The following is a 23,285-nucleotide window of genomic DNA, read 5'->3' as shown; positions in this document are numbered from 1 at the left end:
GGTTGTCGTTCTGGGGCCAAAACTGGCTCCAAAGAAACAAAACAGCAAAACAGCCTTGCCCCGAATCATTTATTGATCCACACAGAGCCAGCACCACGCACAAGCCGAGCCTCCAGGAAGCGCGGTCCTCCTGGCAAGCTCGGGATATTCAACAGAGTCGAGTTCAAAAACATTCACTGAAAAACTCAAATTCCCACACAAGGCCCTCCTGCAAAGCAGGTGGCCTCTTGGATGCATTCGCATGGCCTCAAGTCCCACATGCTCATTGGGAGTGGCTCGGTTGCTTCACTCCAGCCTGGCAGCCTTGCACCAGTGCCCCAGCTCCCTGTGTACCGGGGGTCTGCTGCTCCTCCAGGGAAGGGTTAAGGTTAGGGCCTGTCCAAGGCTAGGGCTACATCCCTCTCCCTCCAATGCTATCTACTTGCCATTGCTATTGGCCCATGCTCCCGCCAGGATGCACCGAGGTTGCTGGGGGCAGGTTGTAGGGCGTCATCCCTCCATTCATGTGATGGACCTAGTCATGCAACAGCGCCCAGGGCCTCTTCTCCAGGATACCCATGGGGGTAGACCCATCCCTGGCACCAGCTCCATTGAGGATACACTTTGGGATGGGGTTGCCCCACGTGGTCCCCTGAGCTCCTCCTGGCCTTCCTTTGGATGCTGCCCTCTACCGAGGCCACCTTTGGTAATGGGGATCCTGGAAAGACCAATGCAGGGTCTTGAGGGCTGCATTGGTCCCTGGAGCAATTCCCCTGGGCTTGCCCCCACAGACAGCCCCAAGCGCAGCTGGATCAAGAGAGTCCTCAGGTCTGCCAGCACAGCGCCCTGTGGCTGCACCTGTCCAGGGAACTAGGGTCTGGCTATATCAGGCAGTCTTGGCTGTTCTGTTTAACAAGCCACAGGGCAGGGCTGAACGGATCCAGGGCCCTCCCACTCTCTGAGTCCATTGCTACCCCCCAGGAATGGGAAACAGGGTTCAGGGGCTGCCATTAAAGTCCACATTGAGCCACCATCTATCCCTGGACACGGCTAGGCCCAACGGAGCCAGAGGCCCTGACAGGAGGATTAACCCAGACTGGCTGTACCGCCCCACCTCTCCCCAAGGCGCAGCCAGAAGCGGCCATCCCAGCAGTGACCCAGCAGCCCCACATATATGCACACATGATGGGGGGGCAGTTCACCCCACCCCCCCAAGGGAAATGTCCCACACAGCCCCTCCATCGCTCACACTTGTGCCTCACACGGCACCAGAGCCCCCCAGGGGGGAGCCACCCACCTCCCATTCCTCCGCCACCCCCTCCCACACTCCCCCCCCCCCCCCCCACCTCCCTGCACCACGCAGGGGAGCTCCCAACCCACAAGCATAGTCCCGGAGCGGATCCGTCCATGTCCGCCTGGTTTCGCCGCCTCTTCTCCTAGCCACCTGGTGCCAGTTGGAGTGTCAGGTCCGGGACAGGGTGGCTCAGCCCGGGGTGCCGGTAGTCAGTGCCTCCTGCATCTTCTGGCGGCAGCACGCATACTTGTGCAGGATCTGCCGGACGTGCTCCTCCTCCTCGCGCTGCAGGATGCGCAGGAAGTTGTGCAGCTCGGGCATGCTGAAGGCGTCCCACTGCAGGGCGAGAGGGAAGAGAGCCTGTCACCCTGGGAGCCTGTGCCACGGTGTGCAGCATCACCCAGGTAGTGGGTCTGGGCTGCGGGGCATTAGCAGAGCTCTCGGGAGATTACGGGGTTGAAACCCAAGGCTGGACTAGTGTGCGGGGGTGGTGGGGGAAAGCTGTGGGTCAGGATGGAGGGGCATCAACAGAGCTGAGTGGGGTCCATAACAGAAATAGCAGGATGGCTGCAGGTTAGGACTGATGGGCATTGGCAGGGGGAGAAAAAGAGGGAGCCCAGGGCTGCAAGTCAGTTGAAGGGCACTGGTAGTACTGCATGGGGTCCACGACTGGAACAGCAGGGGGCTCCGGTCCAGTATCCTTCAACTACACTGCCCCATACCGACCTAACCTTACAGGAATCAGCAGTGATCTCGGATTCCCTCCTAATGGCAAGAGGGGTTTGAGGTTCTTATGCTGGGGCAGTGCCCCGCACCTCACTGTCCCCATCTCATGCTCTCAGGCGTAGCCTTCTGTTTCTACCCTGTCATGCCCACGTCCCAAATGGGACCTTGCCGAGCTCCCCTATTTGATCCCATTGTTCCCCTTATCCTCTGGAATGGATGATTTTATGAAATTGTAGCATGAACTGACTGTGTCAGGGAACACCTGTCTGTATGTGGATCCCCCAAGATTTAGCAGGGTCATGTCTGTCTCTGCCAGGTCAGAGATAATGGGGACTAATCAGCATACAACAATCAATCCTCTACTCAAAGTAAAATGCTCTGGGACAAGGGGATTGCTCCAGCTGGGAAAAGACACTTCCTGCCCCTGTCTGAAGGGAGGGGGGTTTGGAAAGTTACCAGGAGGAGAATAAAGGAAGCAGGTGCCCCCCCCCTGGAGTCTATAAAGGAGCTCACAGAGGGGAAAGGTCCAGGAGTGAGCCATTTTTTGCAGCAGATGAAGAAGAGGAAGGCTGCAGCAGGGACAGGCTAGGCAAGGGGGTGCCCACCTGCCAGAACACAGATGTTCCCCAAGGGAAGGGTAAGCTAGTGAGGGACATCGCGTTTAGGGTGTTTGATTGTTTTGTACGGTCTATAATCTCCTGCCCATCACATCAACATATATAAAGAGCATCAAATTGAAAGACTGTACAAAGCGAGTGTGCGCGTGTGCACGGCTTCCCAACTATTGTGCGCCCCTGAGAGAGTTAAGTTGAAACCGGCATCACCCCTTTCGGGAGGAGTTCTGAGAGCGGGGTGTGCTCACGCACTGGGGAGTGTGAAGGGTCAGCGCTGTGCCCCAAAGGGCAGGTGACTGTACAGCGGGTTCCAGCACTTGGAGCGGGGTGGCCAGATGCGAGGTCTGTGCCATGAGTGTGCCTAGGGATCCTGAGACCAGGGCAGTGGCTGGACTCCGTTCAGGCTCTAGGCAGGGCCGGCTCCAAGTTTTTTGCCGCCCCAAGCAAAAAAAATTTCCCGTGCCCCCCGGCCCCACCCCAACTCTGCCCCTTCCCCACCCCATTCCAATCCCTTCCCCAAATCCCTGGCCCTGCCTCCTCCCCTGGGCGTGCCGCATTTCCCCTCCTACCCCTCCCTCCGAGGCAAGCCTGTCGGGGAGAAGCGGAGCAGCGGCGCGCTCAGGGGAGCAGGCGGCAGTGGAGCGGAGGTGAGCTGGGAGGGAGCGGTTCCTCTGCTCCCCCGCCCCCCGGTTACTTTCTGCGGCCCTCCCCACGCCTCCACCGCCGCAGCTCACCTCCGCTCAGGGCCGGCTCTCGGCTTTTTACGCCCCAAGCAAAAAAAAAAAAAAAAAAAGGAGCTGGAGTGTTGCCCCTTGGAAAAAGTGCTGCCCCAAGCACATGCTTGGAGTGCTGGTGCCTAGAGCCGGCCCTGGCTCCAGGAGCTTGAAGCATCCTGGGGATACTGAGGACAGAGGCTCGGATTCTCCTTGCAGCAAGCCTGGTGAGTAGCCAGGAAGGGGCGCTTACAAGAATCTGTGACACCCCTCTGCACTCAATTCCCCCTTTCCAGCCGTCTGGCCCTGCCATCAGGGCCAGTCAGCGAAGCAGCCAGCAGGGGGCAGTGCTGTAACACCCTTCCCACAACCCATAGGCTTCCAGAGGGACTCAGGCTCCCACTCGAGACACATCAGGCATTCCCAGACTCACATTGACCTCTCCGGTTTCATTCTCCTTCAGAACGAAGCTGAGGACCTTCTCGTTGGGGCCAGCCAGCAGCCGGAGATGCAGGGGCTGCTCCTCGTCTGAGAGCTTCCGCAGGTACACTGCAATGACAGACGGGCCACGCAGCTCAGTACAGTGGAGCAGATGGCTCCAGCTACTCCAGCCCCAACCTCTCCCAGCAGGGGACATGGGGCACTGGCTGTGGGGAGTCCTGGCTACTCCAGCCCCAACCTCTCCCAATAGGGGGCGCTGGGGCAGTGGGACAGGAATGCTGGCTGTGGGGGGGAGCTCCCAGCTAGTCCAGCCCCAGCCTCTCCCAGCAGGGGGCGCTGTGAGGAAGTGGGGCAGCCACTGTGGCAGGGTAAGACTTAAGCCCTGCTGGTCAGTGTAATCTAGGGTGACCAGACAGCAAGCGTGAAAAATCGGGATGGGGGTGGGTGGGTGGAGGGTAATAGGAGCCTATATAAGAAAAAGACCCAAAAATCGGGACTGTACCTATAAAATCGGGACATCTGGTCACCCTAGTATAATCTACACACCGGGAATAGCTCTGGCTGGTTTTAAAGCCGGATGAAATAGGGACTGAGCCCAAGGGAGGAGAGGAGGCCAGGTACCTTGGTCATCCTTCTCAGCTCGCTCGAAGAGAGCAAACTTGCGGGGGTTGTCAACCACCATAAACTTCTTGAGCAGGGCCTCGATGACCTCGCTGGCGCGGGTGCGGGAGATGATGTGCAGGTGCTTGACCGTGTCCTTGGGCAGGTAGAAGGACGTGCGGCGCGTCACCACCTGGGAGCGTGGTGCCTTATTGACGTCCTGAATGGAGGGCGCCTTCTTGCTGGCTGGCACCGAGACCGGCCGAATCAGCTTCAGCTGCACCTTGATGAAGCCAGTGTAGGAGCCATCTTTGTTCTGGGAGGAGGCAGAGTCAAAGAGAGAATGAGCTGGGCAGAGCTGGGGAGTGGGGCAGGAAAATGGGGTGGTGAACATGAAATGGGCTCTGGGTGCAGCCCCTGGGGGGCAGGGAACACCCAGAGTTGGATCCTTGTGCCCCCTGGAATGGGCTCCGGATGCAGCCCTGGGAGCACAGAAGACCTGGACATGGAGCCATGATCCCCCTGGAATGGATTCTGGGCATAGCCCCTTTTTGAGAGTTTGAATCTGAAGCTCTAAGCTCTTTGCTATGCCCCATCGCCCAGGCGCAGATCTACTGCGCTCCTGGCCTCACCAAGCTCATGAAGAGGTTGCTGTTGATCTGGCTGTTGTATTCCTTTATCTTCTGCTCAATCTCGGCTTGGGTCAGAACCGGCTTCTCCCAGTCAATCTGCTCATCCTGCAGGAGAGAGAAGCATAGGGTCAGCCCACCTCCCTGGATAGCAGGGGCTCCCACGCGGCTCCTATCCCCACTGCTACCCCCTGCAACACTGCCCGGCCACAGGATGAGTTCCCTGCCCCCACGGGAGAGGTAGATACCAAGTCTGCTTTAATCACACCTGCTCTGCAGGACAGACCAGAAACCCCCGTGGGCAGATACCTCATACGAGGGGTGCATCTGGAGAGAGATAAAACCCTGCTGAGCCTTCCTGTAGGATCCCCCCAGCCCTGGCTGGGGGCAGCTCCCTGGATCCACAGGTAGGATCAAAGTGGGGCGTCAGGAATCATCCCCCCTGCTTGTTATCCCAGAGGCTTCTAAGAGGCTGCGAACCAGAGAGAGGTTTAAATCATGCAGCAGCCAACCCCACAGAAGCCACAGGCTGGCCCAGCAGGTGGGCACTAGGGGAGGCTCAGGGCAGAGGAAGACTATGCCAGCCAGCAAGGCAGACTGTCATTACCACTGGAGAAACCACTTCAAAGCCAAGAGCTACAGCAGCTGCTGGCCTGATCCAGGGGCGAGGAGACACTCGCTGCCGAGCAGCGGCCACTGGCGGGTGTATAGCTCACACCCCCATGCTGACACAGGGAACTTACACAGACGGGGCTGGGGTGCAAGTCAGCGACCAGCCTCCAGAAGAAAAACACAGGAGGCTCCAGCAGGAGATCCCATCTCCAGGGCGCCTCAGGCAATTGCATCCCCGACCCTGCCAGCAGGCCAGGTGCCTCTGTGCCACCCTTGGCCAGGGGGTAATCAGTAGATGCCCTGCATTTGAGCTAGAACAGACTACTCGGATCACCTGCTCTGAGCCCCTGCAAACACAGGCCAGAGAATTCCCAGGATTACTTTCAAGGGACTAAGTGGCCCAGGCCCTGTGGTACTAAATGGGGAGCGGGCACAGCATGGGGGTTCCAGGCTAAACACCTGTCCCCCCTGACCAATGCGAGGCAAAGAACAGCTGCTTGGTCTGGGGTATTTGTTTCAATGCACATGTCGCTCTTCAGGGGCTAACTCGGCACTGCCCGAGTGTGGTTTTGGTTTAACCCCATGGCCATGCGCCTGCAGTTTGAGTTGCACCATAGCAAGGGTTGGGGTGGGGGTGGGGGCATGGAAATGGAGAGAGAGGAATTTATCAACTCCATGCTGCTCAGGGTTGGCACAGGAGATCTAGACACAACTCTCCGCTAGGGCATGTCCCCAGCCAGGAACCTGGTTAGGAGCCCCAACACCACAATGATGGGCCATCTTATAGCACCTCAGTAGGACAATGCAGCCAGCTCATGTATTACCAGCTCTTACTTCCCACAGATCACACACAAACACGCCCAGGACACACATGCCGCCAGAGCAGGAAAGCCAACCCTCTCTCTTTCCGCTGTCACAGAACTTCATTGCACCCTCTTGCATCAGCCTGGCTTCCTGCTGACATCAGCCCTCTGCACGCCACCCCCCCCCCCCCATGCAAGGGGAATTACAGATGAGCTCACCACAGACCAATCAGAGCTCTCCTGGGATTTCTGGGAACCACTTCCTTTCCTTTCCCACCACAAAGCCGGCAGCTGCCTGCGCAGGATGGCAGTGGGGGAGAAGAGAGAAGCGAATGGAAGCGAATGGCACGTGGCACACACACCCCTCCACTGCATGGCACACATCAGACATGCGTGGACACACCCCTGGATGCTCACACCCATATACACACAAACAGATACTACATAGCGTATGGGTAGTAACTCGCACCTGGCATTAGCACCTGCGGCAGCTGCCCAGCATACTGTCTGGGGAGAGAGATGGCCAATGAGAGGGCAGATTGTGCTGGGGAGGGGGTCCCGAAGCCAGTCAAAGGGGCAACTGGCAGAAGTGTTAGAGAAGGAGAATGGAGATGCTGAGCTAGCGGGCGAACCGGAGCTGGGCTGAGCAAATAAAAAAAGAACAGGAGAATACAAGCAGGGGACTGAGAGGCGAAAAAGAGGAAAGAAGGAAAAATAGGAAAAGGTTTCAGGTCAGGAGAAGCAGGAAAAAAACAAACAAACAAAAACAGACCTGGGTATGTGTGCAGACACTGTTAGAGAAGGGAGGGAAATCAAATCTACAGACTTACTGGAGAGAGAGAATCAAAAGGGGGAAAAAAATCTGAAATATAATTGGGGAAAAAGGGAATTGATCAAAGCTGCGTGAGATGCCGACAGATCCTGAAAATGGTAAACGAGAACCACCCCGCCCCCCTCCAAAAAAACACCTACAGTACTTGAAAACAGAGAGAAACTCTTTGAACATCTTGACGGAACACAGCTCAAAAGATGCCCAATGGCCAGGTGAGGGCCCACTAGGTGTGGATAAACTCGGCGCAAAGAGGTACAGCCACAGAATCTAAGGAGCACTTTGAGCCGAAGAGGAGCAAAAAAAAAAAAAAAAGGGGGGGGGGGGACGGGACAGCAAGAGTGGAACTAGCAAGAGTGGAACTGGACTTACAGCCAAAGAGAGGAAACATTGATTCTTCTCTGAAGTGACACAGGATATTGTTGAGTGAGCTCTTGTGTTCTTGTTAACAGCAATGCATTTGGTACCAACCGCACAGCAGGGACAAGCACACAAAGATTAATGAGTTCGTCACCTATATAGCTTATTATTATAAGTAGTAAGTCTTTGGTAATGTTCGATATTATTTGTGCTCCTGGTACAATTGGGGGTTTTCCCTATAAAATGTAAAGGTATCCCTTTTGCCTTGGTTCGCCTCTGGCTCTCCTCACAGCTAGCACAGCCTCACCTAGCCAGGTCACCACATGTGCAACATATACACACAGTTCAAAGACAGCCTGCCTGCCTCCCCTCTCCCTCTCCCTCTCTCCTGGTGCTGCACGCCAGAGACCATCTCATCTCAAACAGAGGCTACAGCAGCTTCTAATTTACAATTGCTAGACCTGTTTTCTCCTCTTAACCCATGTCCACCTGCCTTCCTGTATCCAACCCTAGACAGTGCAATCAGCCCCTTACTACCACCCTCGCCACATTTACCCCATCAGGTCTAGCAAGCATTCACGGAGGGTGGCAGGACTGCTTCCCCATCCCCAGGCTGCCTGCTAGTTAATATCTATCAGAGAAACTGGAGTGCTCTGTGGCTTACCTGAGCCTGCTTTATCACCCACCAAGCTGTGGTTGCTACTCTGGTCCTTCCCCGAGCTCCCATATCTCTGACCCCACAGATCAGTCAGCTGATGATCCTCTAGGGCAGTGATTTTCAAACTGTGGGTTGCGACCCAGTACTGGGTAGCGGAACGTAAAGCACTGTGTCGCAGCGGCTCTGGTCAGCGCCGCCGACTGGGCTGTTAAAAGTCCCGTTGGCGGTGCTGCCCGGCTAAGGCAGTCTAGTTTCTACCTGTTCTGACACACCGCTATGCCCCAGAAGTAGCCATCAGCAGGTCCAGCTTCTAGGCGTGGGGGAGCCACGGGGCTCTGTGCACTGCCCCCACCCCAATTACTGGCCAGCCAATGGGAACTGGGGGCGGTGCCTGTGGGGGCCAATGGGCAACCGCCAATGGGAGCTGGGGGGAGGGGGTAGGCGGTGCCTGCGGGCAAGAGCCGTGCACAGCTGCTTGCATACCTCCGTCTAGGAGCCGGACCTGCTGCTCACCGCTTCCAGGGCACAGCACGGTCTGTGGTGCCAGGACAGGCAGGAAGCCTGCCTCTGTACCACTGCTGCATCACTGATCTGGAGCCACCTGAGGTAATCAATCCCCTGGCCCAGCCCTGACCCCCCACCAAACCCGGAGCCCCTTCCTGCACCCCAAGCCCTTCATCCCCGGCCCTACCCCAGATCCTGCACCCCCAGCCCAGAGCCCTGAACCCCTCCCACACCCCAACTCCCAGTCCCAGCCCAGAGCCCCCTCCCACACCCTGAACCACTCATTCCTGGCCCCATCCCAACCCTCGGCCCCATCCCAACCCTCTGCCCCTCCCACACCCCAAACCCCTCATCTCCAGCTCCGTTGGGTCATAAGCATCAACAGTTTTCTTCAACTGGGCCACCAGAAAAAAAGTTTGAAAACCACTGTTCTAGGGAATGGTTCTCCAGTGTGATCATTCAGCCTGCACTGCCCTAGCTCTGGGCACGTGCTTGTCCCCTGGTTGTGGGGGAGGGAGCAGGTACCCAGGTTCTGCTCTACAAACAAGAGACCAGGGAATAACTCAGAGCGGCAGGCAGGGGGCCCTTCAGGCTGAGCCACAGACTCTGGGGTCTGAAGCACATTAATAGCAGGACACGCCACTAATCACGAGGAATTATCCAACACATTTGGAGCTGTGGAATCCCACAAAGCCTCCATCTAAAGCCGGGGACGGGGCTGCAGTGTCCAGACATCCATCTCCTGACAAATGCCATTAGATCAATGGCTTGTCCCACCAACACAGCATGGCTGGGCATTACAATTACCCTGATTTTCCCGGAAGACTTGACAGACAACTGGAAAACTGCCGGGTTACGTCAGCACACACCCGAGAGATGAACGATGATTAATGAAAGGGAAGGAGAGAGCAAACGCTCAGAGCTGTCTGTCTTTGTTAACACGCATTTAACTCAAATGCTCAACAAACAGGCAGGAGGAAAACTCTCCCTGTTAAAGTTTCAATACCCTTCAATTAAAGACTGAGAAAGCTCTTGCCCCATGTTACCAGATGCTCTGGAACTACTCCATATGAAGCCAGTCAGGACTCTGGGGGAGCCTTCTCTCTCTGAACATACTGTCTCCAGGGCAAGAAGCTTACACAGTTTCAACCTTCCTGGGTCTGACCTCGGAGCATTCAGCATCTCCTTCCACACCGTGGGCTTCCCACAGCGAGTCCGCCCAGGCGGGGCTCCTGGGGAAGCCAGAGGGCCCTGCACCCCAACTCTGCAGTCAGGTGGGACTCTCAGCCAGCCGGTAAAACAGAAGGTTTATTCGTCGACAGGAACACAGCGGCGTAGAACAGAACTTGTTAGCACAGAAATCAGTGACTTTCAGCCAAGTCCATCTTGGGGGAAGGGGAGCTCAGAGTCAGGGCTCTTGTCCTCCCCCTGCGCCCCAAGCCAGCCGAGGCCAACTCACTTCCAGCTGCCTGGCCCCTGCCCTGCCCGTTGCTCCTGCTCCAGCCTTTGTCTCGCTTCCTGGGACAAGAGTCACCTGGTCGCATCCCCTTCCTGGGTCTCAGGTTAAGAAGGGGTGGCCATGGCATCCGTGCAGGCAGCTGGAGCAGCCTCCGCAAAAGTCACACACGCTTATTCCCACCACCAGACATTGGTGCAATACACAGGGAAACCGAGGCACACACAGCATTCATGCAAAACAGTAAGACTCACATAGGCTCACATACAATATAACAAGGGAAAATCCCCACTTAGTCACACCGCAGGGACATCTCCAGCAAAAGCAGGGGAGACACAACTGCACATTCCTGCTCTTCCTACAGAAGCAGTCAAAAAAAAAAAAAAAAAAAAATACAGAGCCAATGTCTAGTTTTCTGGTTGCCTTCCCAAGTCACATTTAAGACAGGAAGTGCAAAGCTGCTTTAAACTCCTGCATGCTATGGTTGTAATGTGCTCTGTTAAACAAGGACCGCTGCCCAAGGCCCAACATCTGGCTGCCCCCGAGTCTGGGAAGAAGGTTGGGTCGTGTGGATTTTGCCTCGTCCATGTAGCCTTTGGGAATCAATACATTAAGGGCAAGTTACTAGCACTGTTCTCTGTCCACAACTGTAATTCCATGGGCGGGAAGCTCTGCTCTGCAAGCAGGCCTAGAGCAGCTTAGGCAGAGACTTACAAAACCCAGCCCGGCTACGCATCGACAGGATGTGGGACCATGGGCGTGCGTCGGGGTGGAGCGCGTTTCCCATGTGCAGAGATCAGATCCAAGGAACTAAAGGGGGAAATCTCTGTATCCTGAGGACCAGGGCAGGCGGAAGCCTGCGAGGGTGGGGTGCACAGCTCATGGCTGAAGGATGAAAAGTCACAGGGAGGGACACTGGCATCCTGTTTACAGAACAAAGGGAATTTTCTCCAAGGCCCATTTTCTGGGACATTACATAACGCATCACTCCCTGCTCCAATGCCGCAGCACCTCCTACAGGCACCCCTGGCTCCAGACATTCCCTGCCAGCTAATGCTAGGGCAGTGATAGAGTTCCCCACACACAATCTCACACACCTCCCACACACCAGTACCCTCAGCTGCTCCAAGCCCAGCTAGGGGAGTAGCTGCCGCTTTGCTCAGATCAGCCTTGTTTTGCTTAGAACAGCTTTGAGGTTGCTCTGCTGCTCCGCAACGGAAATATCACAGGGCTGGTTAGTTACCGGGCAATGGCAACACAGACGCACAGGGCGAGGGTGTGTTACAGGCCCCCTCACCCATGCCAAGCCACACAGGAGGAGTCCACCACAGCCTAAGCTAGGCAGCCTCAGCTCTGTCGCTCAGCTGCTTGTGCATTTAGCCCTGGTGGTCCCCGGAGAGTCAGCCCCACATATGCAGGAAGAGGCCCCTAAGTGGCGCCTAAAGGGGTGGTGAGATGCCCAGCCCACCTGCACATGCCGCATGTCATGATCAGCACAGGTCAAAGAGGGGCAGCCTGGAGCACTGGCACAGGACATTGCGCCAAGAGGTAGCGGATACCGGGCACCCATGGGTATGCTGGACCCAGGGAAAAGGAGGTGCGCCCCCTTGGAAAGGGAGAGGGAGGCCCTGGCAGCAGTGCCCCCTCCCAATGGCATTAAGTCATCACGGCCACACCCCACCCACAACATGGCACACGCATGGGAAACAGCTGCTATGCCAGGGTGAAGACAGCAAGGTGCCTAGCAGGTATAGGGTGCCCTGCCAGCTGGGAGGGAGCACCCCCCAATGCCACATGCCCAGCTGCCTGCCACCAGCACCAGTAGGCATGAGAAACGGCCATGAGCCAGGAGGGAAGTTCAGCAATCAGGGTGCAGGAGGCCAGGCGTGCAGGTCAGCACGGTGCCACTGCAAACCCGTCAGCCAATCCATACTGCCTGCACACCCGGTGCAACACAGCCAGCTGATCTTCCCTGGATGTCTCCTCTCCTGGCCCCAGGCTGCCCTTATCACTCCCCTGGCCTGCGATAAGGCCCTGCTCACTCCCTATGCCAGAGCCAGCAGCACCTTGAGTTATCACACAGCAAGCAACCATATACAGGCATAACGCCCTCTCTCACCACTAGAACAGTGTTCTTGGGGATGGGCCAGGCCCTGCTTTCTATGGCATTGGCATTACACACACACACACACTCTGCAGCCTCCAGCATGCATTCAGACTGTTTGTCCAGGGTCCATGTCCCCTCCCCAAATCCCCACAGGAGCATCCCACGTTCCAAGAGCCCATCAAGCAGGAGCAGAGCCTGGGCTGCAAAATGGACGAGATCTGTGTTTGGTCCCTCTCCCGACCCCAGGCAGCCCGGGGACCATAGCAGATTTTCACCCTGGATCCAGCAGGGCCGTAGAAGAGCTGTTTACATGTTTGAGAGGCCTAGGATTTTTGGATCCTAACTAATATTTAACCCCCGGTGACACCCGCTGCCTCGGCTGAGATCCCACAACCTCCTGCCTTTGCTCAGTAGGGGAAGATGGGGGTGGGGGAGGGAATTTCCTCCCAGCCCACTCCCCTCACGCTTTCTGGCTGCATTTCTCTCTCTCCTTTCTCCAGTGTGGGGGCATCCTGCCCCTCCAGTCACTGCAGCTGGGTTCTCAACTGCCCCTTTCTTGGGCAAGGCACCAAAGCTACAGCCAGTCCAGGCCGGGGGGGCATTGTTCCCAACTGCCTGCAACCTCCCTATCCCTCTGACTGCCCCTACTGGGGGGACAGCTGCTCAGTGACATGGTGAAATGGTTAACAGACGGTGTGGCTGCTTCCGCTCTCCAACTGAGTCAGATGGATTGTATTACAACCCTGCTGCATCACCCTTAGTCATGGGTGAGTAGCACTCCCACTAGGCACAGCACCGTGTGTGTGTGTGTGTGTGGGGGGGGGGGGTACTGCTCCTCCAGTGCACAGACACCACACAGCTGGCCCTTTGCACGGAGCCCAGAGCGGGAGGGCAGCAGCCCTGACTCCCCTTAAACTTCCCGGGCCAGGGACAAAGAGCCAGCGTCGCCTGGAAGGAAGCGGACAGGGTTTACCCTGGGAGCAAAGCTCAGCCTAGCCCCATCCTCAGGAGAAGGCCCTGTGCTCTCCTGGCCTGTGCCTGGGAGTCAGCCTCAGGCAGGCTCTGCCCCTCCCCCTCCAACACTCCCATTAAGAACCATCCTGCTTTGTGCTTTGCCAGCCCTCAGGGAAGCAGCAGCTGGTGATGCTGGGCAAGGCCATGGTGACACTAACCCAACAAGGGCAGCACTCGGAATGTCTCCTGGTATCCAGGACGTCCAGTCGGCCACAACCTTGGAGTCCATTCGGACTCATTGGTGGCAGGAGAGGTCCCCAGAGCCAGGAGGCCAGAGATGCTCCCTTCTTATTTGCCACTGGCCAGAAAGTTGCCCCCCCACCCTCCCCATCACAGCCAGAGGCAGGTCCCAGTATCTCACACAGTTGTCACCTCCAGACACGAAGCTCCCCACACTGAAAAGCCTGGCAACACAGATCACTGCCAGCTGCCCCCGGCCCCTCCACAGTGCCCTGCCCTCTGCACCAGCTCCCCATTGAGCAGAGAGCCCAGGGAAAGGTCCCAAAGCCCGCCATGGCCCTGATTATCCAAGAGATGCTTCTCCTGCTGCACCACAATCTCCAGTGGACCAATGGGGAAGAAGAGGAAGAGGGGCCAGTGGCTACAGCGCGGGACTGGGGCTCAGCAGACCCGGGCTCAACTCCTGGCTCTAGCACTGGCCTGCCGGGTGAAGTGGGATGAGCCCCAGATTTTCTTAGGAGCTCAGCTCCCCGGTAGGCACCTAAATGAAGTCGGCTGATGAGAATAGCTCTGCTTTGTAGTGGTAGTCTCAGCACAGTCACTGACTCACACACAAACGCTACTTCTCCTGCAGGCCTGGCAGAGGGCGGTTTCCATCATTAAGTGCTTGGGAGTTCTCAGATGGGGGCCAAACTCAGACAGAGCCAAGGATCTGAATGTACTTTACACCTGGGAGTGAACCAAGCTTCACAATCCATCACACCCAGGATCATTGTACATAATGGGTAAACTGAGGCACGGAGCTTTGAAGTGACTCACCCAAGGTCACCTGGTGAGTCAGTGGCAGGGCTGGCAACAGAGCCCGGGAGTCCTGGCTCCCAGCACCTCTGCTGTAACCACTAGGAAACACTTAATCACACAAACAGAGGAGACTAACAGGGCTCTGTCACTCACATAAGGACACTTCGCAGGGGTGTCTCCAGGGGGTTTCCTGAGCCAGCTGGGGGATTTACCCTTCTGTTGGGGTCTTAATGTATTACAGCTGGGAGGCTACAGCCTTTGCCAGCAGCAGATTTGGCACTCGGGGAACAACTGCTTTCCACCAAGCTCTGCAGAGTGGCAGGCACTGGCACAGCTGCAGGGGGCAGCAGGGCCCCCTCTCCCGCCGCTGACAAACAGGCACCACACAAAGGCCAGACTCTGCTCAGCAGCAGCCCAAGACTGGCACAGCAGAGGGTGTTGCAGAATAGGATCGAGGGGCATCAGTCAATCTGGGGGTCAGGATAGGACCAGCAAGAGGGGCTGTGGCCAGGAACATAGGGCACTAGCAAAGGGCAGGGGGCTGAAGTTTGCACAACACCCATTCCCACTTTGCTTAGTTTTTGCCAGCTAAATCAGCAATTCCCTTTGGGGAATTAAAAACTCCCCCAATTCATCCACGCCTCCCCGTATGTACGTATGCACACACAATCTGTTCCAGTCACCAGTTGAGTGGAACCAACTCATCCACACCCAACCTCACCCCAGAGGCTGAGATCATCCCATGTCTCACACCCTTGTGTCTCCTGATCTCAGATCATCTGCCAAAGCCACGAGCTGAGCCAAAGGTCAGCCAGATTCCCGGTCCTTTGGTGAATAGCACCAAGGGGCAACATGTCCCACAGTGCTGGCCCAGTTCAGCTCCTGTAGGGCCACAGGCTGAGTGGCCCCAGAGCACTCTGTAGGGCTCCAAGGGGACACCATGCGCAAGGACCTCCCTAGCCACTGTTATCCACTAACAATGCAACCTCCTTTGGCTGGTGGCAGCTGGAGGTTTGTCATCGCAATGCTGGGTACTGGCCCATGGAGCCCTTTGGCCAGTGGGTGGCACAGACGCTACCTACCCTGCAGCTTTTAAGACAAGTCCAGTCATCTCTTTGTTGGGTTCTGAGGGCTGAGCGCCAACCCCTCAGGTCCCACAACTTCTTAGGACAGATGGAGACAGAGGCAGGGCACGAGAGTGGCTAAGACAGCAGTGGGCAAACTATGGCCTGCCAGCCATTTTAATCCGGCCCTCGAGTTCCCGCTAGGGAGCGGGGTCTGGGGTTTGCCCTGCTCCAGCCGGGGGGAGCAGGGTTGGGGGCTGCTCCACGTGGCTCCTGGAAGCAGGGCATGGCCCCCACTCTGGCTCCTATGTGTAGGGGCAGCCAGGGGCCTCTGCTCTGCACGGTGCCCGCGCCCCAAATGCCACCCCTGCAGCTCCCGCTCCCTGAGAACCGCAGCCAATGGGAGCTGCAGGGGCGGTGCCTGCAGACGGGACAGCGTGCAGAGCCGCCTGGCCGCGCCTCCGCATAGGAGGCGGAGAAGGGACATGCCACTGCTTCCGGGACCCACTTGAGGTAAGCACTGCCCGGATCCTGCACCCTTGAGCCTTTCCCTGGTCCCCAACCCCTTGCCCAGTCCTGATCCTCCTCCCACCCTCTGAACCCCTCGATCTCAGCCCAGAGCATCCTCCTGCACCCCAAACTCATCATCCCCACCCCAGAGCCCTCCCGCCCAACCAAAGCCCTCACCCCCCCTGCACCCCACTCCCCTGCCACAGCCCGGTACCCCGTCCCTCACCCTGAACTCCTTATTTCTGGCTCCACCCCAGAGCCCGCACCCCCAACCAGAGCCCTCACCCCCTCCCACACCCCAACCCCAATTTTGTGAGCATTTAGGCCCGCCATACAATTTCTATTCCCAGATTTGGCCCTCAGGCCAAAAAGTTTGCCCACCCCTGGGCTAAAAGGTGGCCAGGATCCCAGTGCTGGAACAGCCCTGGGCCCTTCAGTACAGCAGCACCCTTCAGGCTGGGTCTCCATCTCCACACCAGCTTGCCAAGTTCAGACACTATGTCCTTCTCCCCACAAGCCTGCCCTCGGGTAGCACAGAGCCAGGTGGGTTGGGCCTCCTCAGGCAGAGAAGGAACCTGGCAGATGCCCCATCACAGGGCAATGGTGCCATGTGGCAATTTGAGCCTGTCCCTCAATGACCATTCACCGTTCTGGGTGCCAGACATAGCTCAAGCTGGTGCCCTGCCACAGGGTCCTCCGGGGCAGATCTCCCTAACTCAGACTCCATCTGCCACCTCCTCACTCCTCCCTCCCCCATCTGCCAGGATGACCTGGGAGTGTTAGATTGATGCATAAAACCAGAGAGCTCCTCCTGCCCTTACCACCACCTCAGTGCCCAGCACTCTGGGGACGGACACCACAGGAACTGGAAGCCCGAAGACAGATGGAAAAGGTGAAGAATTCGGAGAGCCGGATAACAATGCAGCTGCACCCAGTCTCAACCCACAGCCCCCGCCCGCAGTTCCAGTCCTGGGTCCCTCCCAGTTCAGCCAATGCCCCTCAATCCTGACCCAAACCTTCCCAAAAGCCAAGTCTTCCAGTGGTGCCAAACTAAGTGATGGTTTTACACTAAATGCCCATTAAGAGGTTGGCAGGAGACCCACCAAACTCACGCCATGTGTGATGTCGCCACAGCTGAAGGGCAATACCCCACCTCTCTTTACCCCACAGACCTCAGTGAGCCATGCGCCAGCCAGGCCAGGAAGACAAGAAACCCCCCCTCCCGACTGGCCCCCCCATGGCATTTGGCCAAGGTACTTCAGCCCCCGTGACAGCAGCGAAAAGGTTAGTTTCACATACACACACACACCTCAAAAAAAAAAAAAAAAAAAAAAAAAAAAAAAAAAAAACACGGTTCCCGGAAAACACGCCTACCCAACCAAGCGCATTTGATACACCCCTGGGAAGGCTCAATGGAGGCGTATGGAGGACCAGCCCTCCGCCCCGGTACCCTGGGATGGGCCCAATCAGCCTGCTTGCTAAGTGCCCAGAGCCTGGGCTGACGGGGTACGACTCGCTGGCTAGCCAGCCCCCCTCCACCAAACTTCGCTCACCTCGGAGACACATAGGGCAGCCCCCCATCCGCGGCCTGTTCAGCCCGTGTGGCTCCCCAAGGCACATAGGGGACCAGCCAGTGGAGAAGCAGGACCCAGGAGTAATAGGCTCGGGTCCGAAGAAATCGGATCAGGCGGCAATGAGGTCTTTTGGGCAGGGGTCTTGTTCATCCCACAGTGTGTCTGCGCAGCGCCAAGCAGACCGGGGCTCTGGGCACAAGGGCAATCGAAATAACAGTCATCTGGTTCAAAGGAAGGGGGGCAAACTCCAGCTCGAGGATCTGGATCTCCCCATCCACGTACAGGGAAATCCGGATTCTTCTCCCCTCCCCCGGCACGCTCCAAGTCGGGGCTCCCCTACCGGGCACTGGGGTGGGGGGGATCCGGATCCCCCCCCCCACTCTGAATCGGGGCTCCCCTTTCGGGCACTGAGGGGGATCCGGATCCCCCCCACACACACACTCCGAATCGGGGCTCCACCTCACCTTGTCCTTGTGGGGTTTGCGGATGAAGGAGGTGCGCGCCGTGAAGTACTGCTCCAGCTCCGAGTCCGAGTCCTCCTGGCTGCAGTAGCCGCTGCTGGTCGTGCTGCTCCAGGTCATTTCGAAGGACGGGGTCCCCGGCTCGCACTCGCTCATCCCCTCCCCGGCCGCTGCTCGCCCTCCGACCCTGGAAACCAGCCTCGCCCTTCTCCGGCCCGGGCTGGGAGCTCTCAGGTCACCGAGCCCGCTCGGAACAAGCCCGGATCTACCGGCAGCCTCCGAGGCTCGGTCCGAACCGGGCTCGGACGATGAAGCAGGTCGGGGCGCAGCGTGCACCCTCACGCCGAAGCACTGACTGCCCGTCTGCACGCCCGTGGTCCCGGCTCCTCCTCGCCCTCGCCTGGCTGCAGCTGAGCCGTTGAGATTGAAACGTACACACTGCACCAGGGGCCGGCCCGCATTGGGGAAGGCTGCGCAGCCAGCTGGGGCGGGGCGAACCCGCTCCGGACCCTCCCCTTTCCGGCCGTGATTTCATCCCCAAAGCAGCTCGCCCTGCCTGCGGCGGCAGCGCTTCGTCGGCGCTTCACAAACATTAGCCAGTCTGGGGCCAGCATCTCCCATTATGAAGGGACGCCACTACTACCTCCGCCTCGCTCAGCGTGTCTGCATGAGCCTGGCAGGACGCCCATCATGGCGGTATCTGGGCGCTTCACAGGCCTTATGTATTTATCCTCCCAGTATGGTGACCAGACAGCAAGTGTGAAAAATTGGGACGGGGTAGAGCCTATATAAGAGAAAGACACAAAAATCGGGACTGTCCCAATAAAATCTGGACATCTGGTCACCCTACCTCCCAGCCCCCCTGCCAGGCAGGGAAGGGCCAGGACCCCCATATCACACATGGGGAACTAAAGCACAGAGACTGGGGCCAGCTTCTCCAAGGTCTTTACAGCCTAACGACCTTGCAGGAGCTGGGCCTAAAGTGACTCGCCCAAGGTCACACAGGACACGTGGTGGAGCTGGAAATTGAGGTCAGGCCTCCCCTGTCACACATTAGTGCCCTAAGCCAGCCTGGGAATAGCCCCAATTCTCAGGCCTGTGCTCTAACCACCTGTCAATACTCTCAGGTACATAGGTAGGTGTGCACGGAGTTAATCAGCCCTTTCACCCAGGAGTCAGAGGTGGGTGCAGCTTAGGCCAGAAGGACCAAAGGAGAGAGACAGACACACTAACTCAGCAGGACATGAGGATCATTTCCATTAAGATGAAACTGCCTTTCTTCTGCATGAGGGAAGTGGTGACAGTCCCAGCAGCCACAGTTCAGTGTGGGGCAGTGCAGAGTGGGGATGAAATCTGGCTGCCCTTTGTCCCCTCCCAGATCTGCCTCGGTGATTGTCCCCCAGCGGCACCTTGGAGACACAGGCAGGGTGCTGGGGCTGCTGACCCTGCTTTCAGGTTCTCATTTGCACGGAGAATTCCAGGCAGTCTCACTTTCTTGCATATGTGATCAGGGAGGGGCAGTCCAATTTGGAAAGAGCGAGAGCCAGTCCTCCCACCTGGTGGGAACTCCCCCCCCCAAATGCAGACTGACCCCCCCCAATCTTAGCCCCAAAATGCAAACCTCCCTCCCAAACTCAAGCTAGGCCCCCCAAGCATTTAGCCAAATCAAAGCACAATCTAGCCCCCCCCAAAAAAGCTTTCCCCAAACACAAACTGAACTTCCTTTGCCTAAAGCACAGGGCCCCCGATCCCCCGCACAGACGGCAAGGTTTGGTTCGCTCCACTCCCCTCTGTGTTCCCTGGAGAGATGCAGCTATCGATGAATTTCTGATTGCACCAGGAAGAAGCAGTAATACCATGACAAACCCTGGCCTTTTATGAATTCTGGTCCGGATTCGCAGGCTGGGGCATTCAGACAGCTCTGAAAAGCACCCAGCTGTCTGGGAGTGGGTCAGATCCAGCGTCTGAGGCAAAGTGCTACTACAACAGCCGAACAGGGCCACAAGGAGCCTGCTCTACCCACCATCAGTGAACCTCTCAGCTAGGGTGACCAGACAGCAAGTGTGAAAAATCAGGACAGGCGATGGGGGATAATAAGCGCCAATATAAGACAAAGCCCCAAATATCAGGACTGTCCCTATAAAATCGGGACATCTGGTCACCCTACCCTCAGCTGAGGCAACAAGAGACACGTGATGACCCACAACCCAGCCAGGAGCCACTCTGCCTTTAGGGTTCTCCTGAGCAGGCTACACAGGGATGGAGACCTTCACCAGCTCCAATCCAGCCAACTGGCTGTGATGATTCATTGTTGCTATGGCCCCTGGAGGGCCCAGTCAGCATCACTGTATTAGGCCACATTGTGCTGGGGTGTACAGACAGAGGAAAAGATGGGCCCTGCCCCACAGGGTTCCCATTGTCACCACCTAATGGCTGCATGGCAGCCCCGGGCATGTGCCCCAGAGCCAGAGGTACTTATATAGTGCTCATCAGGATTGTTGGAGCACCCCACAAGGGATTTTACACTCACACCCCAAGGAGGTAGGGAAAGATTCCCATTTTACAGATGGGAAAACTGAGGCACGGGGAGTCTGTGGTTGAGCCAGGAACTGAGCCCAGGCCTCCCAAGTCCCAGTCCAGTGCCCTAAGCACTAGATCACCCTCCCTGCTGCTCTACAGATGGATTAACAGCCCCTCAGACACTATTCACCAGCACAACACTCACTGCTGTTTAAAAGGTTGTCCCCTCAGGGTGGGGCTCAGACAGGATTTCCTTTGCATTGGATTTCATCCTGAGAACTTTTCCACATGCTCAGAGAGGGACAATGGTGGGTCGGGGGGGGGGGGGGAGAATTGGGGTCTGTAATGGGGGTGGGTGGGGAGTGATGAGCAAAGGGACAATAGTGGGTCTGTGGAGGAGGGGAATTGGGGTTGATAATGAGGGTGGGGTGACAGGGAAGATTCTGACTGACTCAGCACCTGGGGCGGGGTGTGTGGGCAGTAGGGGATCCAGACCCACTGGGCGTCCAGACAGAGGGGCCAGGTGCTTGTCTACAGTGTTGGTAGGTGTCAGAACAGCCACCCCAGCACATGGCATGGAGTTAATTGGCAATGCGCCCACCCAGCTGTGCAAATGAGCCTCACCACCCTTCCCGCACTGCCCCTGCCCCTGGGAAGGCCTTAGCTGGGAGGCCCCAGCTGCTGGGAACGGAGCCACAATCTCAGGATGAAATTGGAGCTGGCTCCTCCACCAGGGCCACAACAAGATTTATGAAGCTCTCTCTGGATGCCAGCTGAGCCCACGTGCACACTGCTGTGCACGGGAGGGGAAGGAACGTCCCAGCAGCTGAGCAGCACCCATGCCCTGGGCTGGGGACAGATAGAAAGGGGAGGAGCTTGATGAACTCCAGCCCCAGCCTCTCCCAGTAGGGGGCACTGTGGGGAGGGGGGCAGGGGGCACTGACTGTGGGGGAGCTCCCAGCTGCTTCTGCCCTGTTGCCCCCAACATGGGTGCGTTTTGCAGCCTGCAGACCTAGGTCAGAATCCCAACTGCTCTCCTACCACGTTGGTGTCTTTCTCCACAGTCTGTTCATTAGCCTCGTCCGGGTCACTGTCCTGGTACCGGGGGCCGCTGCAGTCTAACCGGATCAGGGCACGGCACCGATAGTGGCAGGTGAACTTGCAGTCTGGGGGAGGGGAGAGGAAAGAGGAGACAGCGTTAGGTGGATGGGAGCCAGCCTGGGGGAGAATCCAGCAGCCTGCTGGAAGGAGCAGCAGCCCCCCGGGTCCAGCGCCTGCCAGAACCCCAGGGCTAGGACGGGACAGTCTGATGCCAGTGAACATCCCGATCAGCTGCATGATGGGTCAGTATTTCTTATCCGAGCTCCCTGTCTCCCCGCTTACATCCCCAGGTCCCAGTGAGAGTCCTGCTGCATGGGAACTCGGAGCGGGGCTGTATGACAAACCTAACCTTGGATCACCCTCACCCCCTGTTAGACCAGGAGGGAGTTGTTGGCTCCCCATCTCAGCCAGTGCTGGTGGCCAGTGTGAGGTCCTCAGAAGCAGAGAGGCCCCACTCTGGGCTGAATCCCGACTATCCGGGCCTGCGCTTTGGGATTTCAGGAGAGAATGGAATAAAGGAGCCGGGGTCCCATGAGATCCCCACCAGAAATTGATCAGCAAGCGCACGGGCCTCCTTCAGCCACTTGGAGGGACCTCACCTTTCCAGTCATCCCAGCTCTGCTGCCTGCCCCCAAGATCCACCAGGGAAGGGAGGGAAGGATGGTGGGACCGGGCTCTGGGGACACTCACTCACACGGGTTGTCTGGCCCGTACCACGCCACGCACACCCCTGCGGAGCTGGGGTCTGCCAAGGAAGTGGCATAGGAGGATGAGGAGACATGAGCCAGGGCTCAGCCTGGGAAGCAGCTGTGCAGGTGGAGGGGAAAGGACCAGGCGTTACAGGCGGACGCCAATCCCAGGTGGAGCCAGGCACAGCCTCAGCAGCCAGGGAGAGGGACAGAGGGGGATGGCACCTTTGATGGGTTCCTGTTCTGCCCTCTTCACTGTGGTGGTGGTGGAGCACCTTCAGTGGCACACCCAGCATCTGCCACTGGCCAGGGAAACAGACCCCAGGGGATGCTCCGGCCCCGGCTTAAGAGAAGGCTGGGCTGAACAGGAGCTAATGGGGCTGCTGCCCCTCTGATTTCTCTGTCCCTGTGATTAACACACCGTGCAGCTCTGTGGCACCTGGACGCTACCCTGCCAGCCCCAGGACCTCTGATGGACCCAGCAAAGCCCCCTGTACCCAGCCACGAGGCCTCCACTCAGACATCCTCCATGGGGTGAAGGAGAGAGCAATTCCCCACAACACGCACACACTTCAAAGGGACTGAGACAAAGAGCCTCTGTCCCAGCAGCATCACCTTTCCCCAGAGCCACGCTGCCACCCGCCAGCACAAAGAGCCGATTAACGGGCACCCGGCTGCCTCTAGAACCATTCGCCTGGATGGGCTGCAGCCAGACGTGGCTCCTTCAGTGCAGATGGCCTTGTGCAGGAGGAATGCTCCAATGGCAGTCACATGGTGCCACGACGCAGCCTAAGAGATTCCCCCCTCACTTGCCCTGTGTGCCCCCCCGATCTCTGTAGGGATGCCCTCTTCCCCACACCCTATCTCACAGGGGTCTCCTCTCCCCCATAGGAAAGACGTTTCCCTGTTAGAACAAATTCTCCATTTCTTTCCCCTTGTTCTGTGTTACTGGCCTCAGTCCCATCACCTTTGAGGTCTGCTTGTGACATTACAATCCTCTCTGTTGCAACCTGTGATGTCACAAAACAGAAGATTCAGCTTGGTAG

The 23,285-nt window shown here is 57.6% G+C and overlaps 1 protein-coding gene across 2 annotated transcripts in view; it reads right to left on the bottom strand.

Moving 5' to 3' along the window:
- Positions 1–1,328: 1,328 nt before the first annotated feature.
- The window catches only part of RASSF1 (Ras association domain family member 1), a 28,878-nt gene continuing 6,921 nt past the window's right edge, over positions 1,329–23,285 (bottom strand). Inside the window, exons 2-6 of one of the 2 annotated variants that reach the window (XM_054034799.1) lie at positions 21,491–21,615; positions 5,000–5,104; positions 4,389–4,683; positions 3,760–3,875; positions 1,329–1,609 (exon numbers count right to left, since the gene is read on the bottom strand). In XM_054034799.1, coding sequence (XP_053890774.1) covers positions 1,463–1,609; positions 3,760–3,875; positions 4,389–4,683; positions 5,000–5,104; positions 21,491–21,615 — 788 coding nt within the window. In that variant the 3' untranslated portion in view covers positions 1,329–1,462. Of the gene's footprint in view, positions 1,610–3,759; positions 3,876–4,388; positions 4,684–4,999; positions 5,105–17,932; positions 18,380–21,490; positions 21,616–23,285 lie in introns of those variants that run through there. The other variant, XM_054034800.1, reaches the window with a different exon arrangement.

The sequence above is a fragment of the Malaclemys terrapin genome, chromosome 7 (assembly GCF_027887155.1).
Source record: "Malaclemys terrapin pileata isolate rMalTer1 chromosome 7, rMalTer1.hap1, whole genome shotgun sequence".
NCBI lineage: Eukaryota > Metazoa > Chordata > Testudines > Emydidae > Malaclemys > Malaclemys terrapin.
This window is presented reverse-complemented; position numbering and strand designations above follow the sequence as displayed.